Source organism: Abrus precatorius, unplaced genomic scaffold, assembly GCF_003935025.1.
Source record: "Abrus precatorius isolate BTA unplaced genomic scaffold, Abrus_2018 Scaffold9, whole genome shotgun sequence".
In the NCBI taxonomy this organism is placed as follows: domain Eukaryota; kingdom Viridiplantae; phylum Streptophyta; class Magnoliopsida; order Fabales; family Fabaceae; genus Abrus; species Abrus precatorius.
The window spans coordinates 16,550,629-16,560,993 of record NW_020874439.1 but is presented as its reverse complement, the minus strand read 5'-3'; the positions used below and the strand labels follow the sequence as shown (position 1 = coordinate 16,560,993).

At 30.2% G+C, this 10,365-nt stretch overlaps 1 protein-coding gene across 2 annotated transcripts; it reads right to left on the bottom strand.

Annotated features, from left to right (window-relative positions):
• Window positions 1-3,435: 3,435 nt before the first annotated feature.
• On the bottom strand, window positions 3,436-7,903 carry LOC113849760 (phosphatidylinositol:ceramide inositolphosphotransferase 1-like). 2 transcript variants are annotated; one of them, XM_027479902.1, is made up of 12 exons: window positions 7,361-7,903; window positions 7,160-7,249; window positions 6,401-6,487; window positions 6,226-6,294; window positions 5,255-5,335; window positions 4,864-4,935; window positions 4,672-4,732; window positions 4,485-4,587; window positions 4,215-4,310; window positions 4,088-4,134; window positions 3,878-4,002; window positions 3,436-3,783 (listed from the first exon to the last, which is right to left on the bottom strand). In XM_027479902.1, exons 1-12 carry the CDS (start codon window positions 7,391-7,393, stop codon window positions 3,703-3,705), a joined length of 945 nt encoding a protein of 314 aa, XP_027335703.1. In that variant the 5' UTR covers window positions 7,394-7,903; the 3' UTR covers window positions 3,436-3,702. The 2 variants fall into 2 exon arrangements, with proteins under 2 accessions (XP_027335703.1, XP_027335704.1); XM_027479903.1 differs by lacking the exon at window positions 4,864-4,935 and having other exon boundaries at window positions 3,466-3,783; window positions 7,361-7,892.
• Between the last annotated feature and the right edge of the window lie 2,462 nt (window positions 7,904-10,365).

The window sequence follows — 10,365 nt, the reverse complement described above, 5'->3', positions numbered from 1 at the left end:
TATTACTTATAATAACTTTTTATAAATTTCCATTCATTCTTTATTCATATTTATAAAATAAATTTATTAATAAAAATAAATGGTAAATTCTTAAATAAATTATAAATCTGTGTTATTAAACTTATTCTTAAAAAATTTAAAAGCAAATCCAATCTCTGCATGTCGTGTCCTGCAGTGTTGTTGTCAATAAATAAATAAATGAAATGAACACATACAACATACAGTGCTGTATCAAACATGTGTCATTGGTGTGTCATATCTTCCACGTGTCCAACACAACACTAAACCAACATATCCATGCATTATGGCTTGCACAGCCATTGTTGTTGCTGGTTGCTGCCATAAGTGATACCTCAGTGGAGTCACTTTCTCAATGAGAAATATTGTCTTGCCTTTCTTTTTCTTTCAATTTTCTTTCTTCCATGCTTGTTTTATTGTTATACATGTCAACAACTTTGATAATTTGGCTTTCTTAAAATTAAATAATAACAGTGATTACGAAATTAAATCACTAAAAATCAAACATAAGTTATTAACTGTTCTTAAAAGCCGCAAAATATGCTGTAATTATGTTTTAATCTTCACAGATATAATTTATAAGAGACAATTATGTTTAAATATATTTTTTTACAACACTTTTTTATACACAAAATTTAAACAAATTAAAATCACTGCATGTACTTATAAATATAATTTATATAGTGTAATTGTAAATATTAATTTTAAAAATAATAAATTATAAACGAAAAATTTAATTATTAATTTTTAATCAATTACTATATAATTGCATGTTAAGTTCTAAAACATAAAAATTTTAATTTAGAGGAACCAAATGACACCTTTGTCGATTGTCTAAAGCAATATAAAGTCTTCAAAAGGTTGAGGAAAAGGGTGTTGATAAAAATGACAATATAGTAGATAGAATTAAGAGTGCATAAGAATATTACTTTAATAAAAACAAAAGCAGAATACGAAATGAATGGATCCCCAAAGTGAGAGGTGGTGTGATTATTATTGATACCACCAAAATGGGGATCAACAGGACCCTCGTACAGGGAAAGGAGCAGCACGTAAAGGAAGAAAGTGGTGGTTAGTTGGATGTATAGACATGCCTCAATGATGGCCTTGCATCACTCACGTATCAACCCTATCATTGCGCTGTGTCTCTCTGTGTGTGTATGTGTGTTATCGTTTGTCTCCTAGAATGAGTATGCACCCTTTTCAGCATTGACCAACTTTTCCAGCTTAAATTGCGCAAGCACAACCTTTTCGTTGGATGAGATCGTTGGTGTGTTATGTGGGGTACCCAAAATCATATATTTATATTATTGTTCTTGGAGACCCTTTGCTTTTGTCTAAACGGAAAGGCCACACCCACTTGCATGACCAGGCTAACTTAGCTGTAATTACAAATGTCATCCTTTAAATTTTGAATAATTAAGCTACTATATAATAAACAACACAATAGGACATCATTGTGGTGGATTTTTCGTCCATGCTTTTGCTTGAGTTGAATAAATTGAATTAAAATACCTTATCTCATTTGCATTGGCCTCATGGTAAGCTAAAATATCTGCAGAAAGTAGACACATCTGCCTTTTTAATATTCACTATAAATCTTAACAACTTTACGTTTCTGTTTTGCATGAGTAAGCAACTTTGTCCTTAAAAAAATTACTCACTCTTGTTTACTCCTTGAATTTATTTATGTGAATGAGTAGATTTTAAATTTATAAAACTTGAACTCATGTTAGCTTTTTACTTAATTATCTAAAGATATTAAAGGGACTAACAAGATATGGGTGAATAAATTCAACAACTAAACTGCTGACATTAATAAATTTAATAACTAAACAACGAGTGGAAGATATTTCAAAGGTTAAGGGCCTATTTGGTTTTTAAAAATAATGTTATGATTCTATCTCTTATATTTAATAATAATTAGAAAAAATGTCATCTTAATCTCATCTTATTTCCTATTTTGAATATTTGCACAGAAAATTATGAAAATATCATTTTATTGCTTTTATCACTTCATACACAAATCTTTTACAAAAACAAAAGTAACATTTTACAATTATTAATAAAAATAGAAAATATTTTCTTAAACGTACATTTCAAGTTTTCTTTTGATTCTACATTTATATTTAGTACTGCACTTTCTAAAACGGGAAAAAAAGTTAAATGTTTCTATTCCCAAATGTATACACATCCTATTGGCCAATGTGGATCGGAAAATTGGATCTATATGCATCACCTAATGGTGCATATATGAATAAACAACCTTTTTAATGTGTCTAATGAGGACAGTTAATAAGAAATTAATATATAATAATTTATTATTAAAATATAACATTCAATGTTATTAATACATTAAATTATATATTATCTTCTAATTTTTAATAAATACTTACTATATATATATATATATATATATATATATATATATAAGTTTTTATTTATTTATTTTACCCATGTTAAAAAAAATGGATGGATAAATTATGTTGCCACTCTTGGAAGTTCCTTAGAGCTCGCTTTAATTATGCAACAAATATTGCAAGGCATGAGTGATGTTGGTAGTAATAAATGAGGCTACGTATGGAAGGCCACAATCTTTACAACAACACTTCACAGTTGCTGGATTGACAAATATTGTTGAGAGAAACATGATACCCCATTGGATTAGAACAAGTGCTTTCAGCAAAGAAAAAGGGCCACAAAACGCGTGAAGAGGTGTAGAGGGGTGCACCATGTGACAAGAGGATGATGCATGTGATGTACAGCATCAGCAACGAGTTAGTATCATAAACGGAAACCTATTTGAATTTAAGGGTACTCAAACATCCAAATTGAGGTTGCAGACGAGGGACAAGGAATGAGACAATCGACAAAAGGCATTGTTATGTGTAAAAAAGCACATGCACGGTCAAAACATCATGTGCTTGCCCATGTCACATGTCACTATTTCAAATTTTAAGAATAAGTCATGCTTCTTGTGTTTCTTTCGATTACCACCAACCTCATCATTTCAGAAAGAATGAGCCATCCAATTACCACTAATTACCTCCTTTCTCTACCCATTTCCACCTTCAACCCTATTTTGCTCTTAAGCAAGGTTGGTCTAGGAATCTGAATTGCTCTTCCTTTTTGCATTAGTGACCTATTACATAGTGCCGATCACTAGGCTGGTTACCATGTGAGTACACAAATATATCTCACTAATATTGGTTACAAAAGTCATATGAATCATATCATAATGCTAAGCTCGATTAAAAACTAAATTTTTAAAGATATTATGTATCAGGAGAACCTTTTGATAATTTCTTCTAATTTTGTTTTTAGGCTTTTTCTGACTCTTTTTCACAGGACTAAAAACTGTACAATCAACACAAGGTTATTAAACAAAAAATAAAATAAAATTGCACGGCATTATGCACATGGGGTCGACGATGTAGATAAGAGGGATTTGAAATTTTCTATATGGCACATGCTGATGGTAGATAATTTATCCATATGACAACGGATCGGGGCTGCAAACTGTTGAAAAGCACAACCCAGTTTCTTTTCAACTAATACAATTCAGGATACTAATTTTGAATTAAGAAGTGAATGTTCAGGCAACAAATCCTTCAAATTGAAGGTTGCAGCTTTCCATCAGCAATCTTGCAGTGGATCCAATTTGTACAGCAGAGGCTCCTATATCTATGCACCGTTCATGGCAGAGTCTGCATGGAGTGTATTGCCATCTTCCATGATCTTGCCATTTACTTGAGTTCTCTGCCTCTGAGCATATGAAAACAACCGTGTCACGTCTAGATCACAGACAAAGACATTACATGAAAGGAACAAGGGAAAGGACAAAGGATATTTGCCATACCCGATCTGCAGGGTCTCCTGAATTTCCATTCAATAGCTTGTGGTTCTCCTCTTTGGTCCTGCCATCTTTGTCTTTGGTGCTCAACGGTAGCAGGGTCGCAGCGGCAATTGACCGGTCTGGTAATTCTGCAGAATAACTATGTCAGAACAACAGCAAACAGCAACATAAGAACAAGACAATAGATTACATAATTTATGTCAATATTCTAACCTGGCAATTTCTTGTCTATGAAAAAGACCACCAAATTAACAGTGTACCTGCCAGCCATGGACCAAAAGATCAGCTCAAAGGGTCATAGACAACAGTTTTCCCATCACAAACAAAAAATGCTCCTTACCAGGCAACAACTACGTCAACCGTGTAATGTTTGCGGGATGCAACTATCAAAAGACTTTGAATAATAGCAAGCAACCATCCTAGCTGCTTTATTGACCTGGCGGTTCATCAATATTAAAGTTACAACAAACTAGAATACAAATTAAAACATAGCTAAGATTGCATGTAATTAAATGAATAATGAAGTAACTAAAAATTACTGCAAACAAATCTCCTAACAGACTTTAATTCTTTAACAAATACAAGATAGAGATTTATATGTCAATTTTACCTTCGAGTTCCATGTTTCTGATACGTGAGCACAAAAACAAGGGTAAAGATCATGTGTGATGAAAATATCAAATCACCACATCCATATACTACACCACGCGGAACTGCACATTAGAATGAAATGAGTGCCAAAACAAATTGAGGCATAAAATCTAAGCAGCAGCTCCAATACAATAATTCATACTAACAATTAATCAAGAGGACTTCAAGGACACTGTCTGGACGGGGTAATGTGGCAAGTTTAGACCCCTGCATGATACATTAAGTAGTGTCAAATTATAACAATATAAGAAAATAAAAGATTTCACACATAGTAATACTTAAAAGTCTTAAACACAGCACGTGACATGAATTACAAACACATTCCATAATAATTATACCTCACGGCAATGGTAGTTTGGACCAGGAAGTTGTGTAGAATAAAATGTGATTATGCGAAGAACTTGAGAAGCCTGTGGTTTACAAATGCACAGTAGCCAGACATAGTGAGAAAATTTGCATATTCATATATACAGAAAAGGTACATGACTCTATCTGAAACATATCAATGGTCAGAAATATACTGTGCAGATCATATAAGAGGAAAAGAAAGCAGGGCATAATGACATCACATAAGAATCAACATTAATCATGAACATTAAAGCTTACATTGTATACTGACAACTCACCCAAATTCATCAAGCTATCACCCCAAGAACTTGTCTATTCAACAAGGATTTTTGGAATAAAACAATACTTTAATGAACATGAGATGATGTGAACAACACTTACAACTAAGAATGCTAGAACCCTGCACCATATTAGTACTGTATAGATCTTTCTGCTCTTCAATATGAAAGGATGAAATGTCCACTGCAAAAGCACATATCAAAGAATATATCTGAAACTTTAGAAAACAAAACGAAAAAAATACTTACTGAAATGATAAATTCACAAAAAATAAGTGAAGCAGGCCAAATGGGATTTTTAATAAAGGTAAATAAGACATTGATACAGGGGATGATGTTATACTATATATGACAACAAAATCTTGCAGTAGCAGAGAATATCAAGCAAAGATTTAAAAGGAATAAAGCCATAGAATCAAGAGTAAAATAAGCCGTAATCAGTACTAACTCTAAAAGCAAACTTCAAACCACCAAAATGAGAAATCATATTTGCTCTTATTTCATTCATAATTCTTTTATTATCAGACAAGCCATTCTCAATAGTCAGTACAAACACCTTGAAAAACTTCGTGTAACTTTTCAAACCTCACAAAGCCACAATGAAAATATAAATAGACACACACAAAGCTGTAGCAATTTACTATTCTGTAACTTTACGTATACACCAGAGGGCGGCAATATGGCACACGCATGATCAAGCCATATTTACCTTGAGAATTGTCACACCAAAAAAAAAGAATGGAAATTCTTAGTAGAATATAGAATTCTGTCTTCATGAATTGTGATGCCAACTTCAAGTAAACACCAGAGGGTGGCCGTATGGCACACGCATGATCAAGCCATATTTACCTTGAGAATTTTCACACACAAAAAAATGGAAATTCTTAGCAGAAAATAGAATTCTATCTTCATGAATTGGGATGCCATAGGTAGGTAAAAATACAACCTATTGCAAGGGCCACCTTCTACCAGATATTAAAAAGGTAGACATAAAAAGTTAATTGCTGACATGACACAGTCATACGGTTAACATATAAAAACTGAGACATATAGAGGGAAGAGGGGGATTCTTACCAAGACAAAGGAAATAAAGATAATGGCAAACAGTGTTTCACTTATGTAAGCTTTGTCTTGCCCAAGCTCCTGTAACAGCACCAAGATTAAAAATTACAAGGGTATCTATCTCTATGATTCTATGTACTGGTTTTACAGGGAAAGAGAGAGAAAGAAGGGAATGACAATTACAAACCGGTAGAAGGAAGAATCCAACATCTTGCAGAGTAGGGCCAGGCCTATGTAAATAATGAACTCCTCGGGCAGCCAAACCATGTATATACTGTAAGGAAACAGTTAAAGTCAGATATCAAACGTTAAAACAAATAAAAGCATGTCAAATAAACAAGAAAACCAGTGTACTCTACTGTTACACTTTATGCATACATAACATAGACAAGCATAGAAACATACAACACATGCTTTACAAAAATTGGCCATTCTTATTTCTTTCTCATATAACATTTGTCCTCAATGTTACCCCTCAACAACAAGCTCTAAACTATTAAATGATCCCAATGATTGAAATGAAACGTTTGATCATCTTAAAGAGAAATAGTTAAACAAAAGCTTGAGAGTTAATTTGTGATTGATCATTTAATGTCAAATCAACATAGTTGAAGAATATGACAATGCTTCAAACAGTTACAAGTTCTTCGAATCCCCTCATTAATACACCAAGCCATCAACCCTAACACTTGATAAATCGCTGGCAAATTAAGGTTCAAAAGACAAGAAAAAAGCAAGCAATCTGTACAAGTAACCAACCAACAACATGAAGAAGAAAATTTGAACTCTAGCATGCAAGTAAAATTCCAACAACTAAAAAACACTTGCATAAATTATCTACTCCTTATCAAAGTAAAACTGAAGAACCTTCCATTTTTCACACAAAAGGAAACCACAGCTTGTGGAACCACACTCATTACACAAGGTTGATCAAAATAGGAAAAACCTGAAAAACAAGACCAGAGAGAAGGTATTTCCAATTCTCAGCAAGGAGGTTGATCTCTGTAGTTGTCTCTGCACAAATTCTCTTCCATAGCTACACAAATATATATATCAAAACATCAAAGACCAAGCATAGATTAAACCAAAACCAAAACCAAGATTAATAACAAGAGAATTTGTCTTTGTTTCTTCAAAAAAAATAAACCTTTGAAGCCTCACGACCAATGTAAAACGACATGTTATTGTTGTTTTTGTTGTCGTTGATGAGTTATGCGTGCAAGGAGCAATTCCATATTACTTCATAAGCACAGTGTTAAAGCCAACAACATGATTGAGCCAATCTATGAGAAACCCACATAGAATCAATCCCTTTCTACACTTTCCCACACTGCAAAACCGAAACTTTGGCCGAAAAACAGCACACCCAGAAAGAGAAACACAACTGGGTATTCGAATCCTAATCAGCAGCAGAATAAGATCTAAGTTCTGTGGTTGATCACAAACAGAAACCCAGATGAAATGGATGATCACAAAAACAAAATACCGAAAAAAACAAAAGGCTTTGTTGGCAGAATCAATGGGAAAATGGAAACCGAGGCGCAATGGTCAAAAGGGGTTTTTCGTTTCTCTCTCTAGTTTCTCTCTCTGTGATTATCTTCTCTTTCTCGCAGTGTTTTTCTGACTGCTACGCACGCGAGATGAACACGGCGAGACAGTTGAGAAGAGAGTAGAAAATTATAAAGTGTGTCCCTTTTTTATGTTTTCAATTCACACTATTATAATCTTTCTTTAACTATCTCGTTTTTATTTATTTATTTTTATCTAAAATTAGAAAAAGAGAAAATATACAGATTATAAAAATTAATTGTTTTAATTAAAGTTATTCGATAAACTTTTTAATACATATACTCTTTATTAGTGGTTTTCTTAACAAGTTCAATTAATATAAATATTTTATTTATTTTATACTTCAAATTTATATATAATGAAATACTATCTTAAATTTTGATCAATAAGAAAAAAAAAAGTCTTCTCTAAACAGTAACTTAGTAATTAAAGGAAAAAAATTCAAACTTTAAAAAAAAAATTAGTAGTAATAAGCTATAATATAAGTTTTGTTAAAGGGTCCTTAAGAAAAAATTATGTAAAATTTTTTATAACAATAATTAGTTAAAAAAATTTAAATATGGTTGTTAAAGTAATTATTATAAAAATTAATGCTTTTAATTATATGATAATTAATAATTATTCTTTTTATGTATTGTAATTGAATTTTAAAAAAATTATTTTAATAAGTTATATGGAATAATATTCATTTTAGAATTTCAATGTGAGCGTATTAACTATTTCCATGATAGTAATAATGAAAAGAAAAAGAGGATTGCTGCTTAGTTTTTTTCCCTTGAAGCCAACTCTCTCTCTCATGCTGAGGCTGTTACTAGGAAAGTGAGTGAATGAGACGAAAACCCAGAAACAAATAGAATCTTCTAGCCTTTGAAATAATCACTATTAGCAAATTAAATTAAAAAAAAAAAAAAGTGTCCTCGCTATTTTATTTTCTTGTTTGAAAAATTGGTAATACTGATACGATTTACGATTATGATATGATTCGGTGAGACTTTGACTTGAGACAACACTAGCCAATAATAGCCTGTTTGATCAATCCGGCTTGGGCCTGCAGCCTTGTGTTCGCTCACAAGTAATTCCTTCAAATAAATAAAATAAAATAAATCAATACAACGCCTTGTACTTTTTTTTCAGAATATTTTATATACTTATTTAAATATTTATTTTTATAGTCTACATGTTAATTTAATAAATATTAATACTAAAAAATATGTATCGAATGATGCAAAATTTTCAACATCAGTAGATGCACTGAATTGAGTCCAAGTAAAATAAATTAGTTAATCTATTTTTTAAAAAAGTATGTTTAGATGAGAGATGAATTAGAGAAGGAAATAAATAAAAATAAAAGATAAGAAGGTAAAAAAAATAAAAAATAAGATGCATTGTATGAAAGATAAAAATAAAAATAATTAAATTATATTAAAAATTATTCAATAATATAATAAAATAAAACAATATATAAAGCACCTCATATCTTTTTTCCCTTTCCTTACTTCCTCTTAATTTGAGATTATTTTAGGATCCAACTGCACAATTTTTTTCTTCATTTTTTTTCCATCATCTACTTAAACTTTTTTTTTTCTCTTCCTCTCCATTCAAATAAAGCATATACCAATCACAGTTGATATAAGTATTATTCAGGTCATGTTTATTTTTTTAAAAAATAATTTAAATTTTTTAATTATTATAAATACTTTTTAAATATAATTTTCTTATTTTTATTCATTCTATCTCTCATCTAAACAAGCAAATTTTATTTTTTACCTTTATATTTTTGGGATACTTTACTATTAATACAAATATAGTATAACATATTGATCTAAACCAAAAAACTGTTGTATAAAATATGATTAAGGAGGTAAAGTTAGCATAAAGGGAGAATTCAATAAAAATAAGAGGATTAAGCTGATAAAGTGAGCTATTTAACCCATTTGAGCTAGCATGCGGTGGATGACAAGATTTAGCATATTAGGTTAAAAAAGTTTAAATTTAAAATAAGCTCATAAAAATAATATCCAAAATGAGTAAAACTCAATTCTTATGAATTTTTGCATATTTTATTTACATCAAACTTGATCAAATCAAATTAAAATCTTAAATTTCATTATTTTTAAAATTAAAATTAAAATTCAATAATTTATCATATATGTTCGGATCAACCTAATTAGACAGGTTCATTTTGCCAACTCTATAAGTAGTTATTGTTGCTTTTATATTACTAATGTAAACTTATTTAAAGAAAAAATTCATTCAAATATTAATTTAATTGACAATTCCAAATATAAATATACTTTTCTGTATAAAATGAGTTCTTATCTTAAGTAATAGTATATTTAAAGAATTATCTTAAACGAAAGTGTTAAAATTTTTATAATTTAAATTTAAATTTTTATAATTAATTTTTAAAATTAATCATATTTCACATGATAAAATATTTATTATTGAAAATTAAAATAATTATATTCAAAATTTATAAAATTTTAAAAAATAAAAAATAATTATGCAATATAATTTTATTTATTTATATTTTAAATTTAACAATACCGATATAATAACTCAAAACGCACTAACTAATAATTT

What these genes read in the sequence shown, in the direction of transcription:
- LOC113849760 (XM_027479902.1), bottom strand. Translation starts at nt 7,393, where the DNA reads ATGTCGTTTTACATTGGTCGTGAGGCTTCAAAG. An exon ending in TGAAGTCCTCTTGATTAATT is followed by an intron (nt 4,588 to 4,671) that starts GTTAGTATGAAT and finishes TCTAATGTGCAG; the next exon opens with TTCCGCGTGGTGTAGTATAT. An exon ending in GTTGACGTAGTTGTTGCCTG is followed by an intron (nt 4,135 to 4,214) that starts GTAAGGAGCATT and finishes CATGGCTGGCAG; the next exon opens with GTACACTGTTAATTTGGTGG.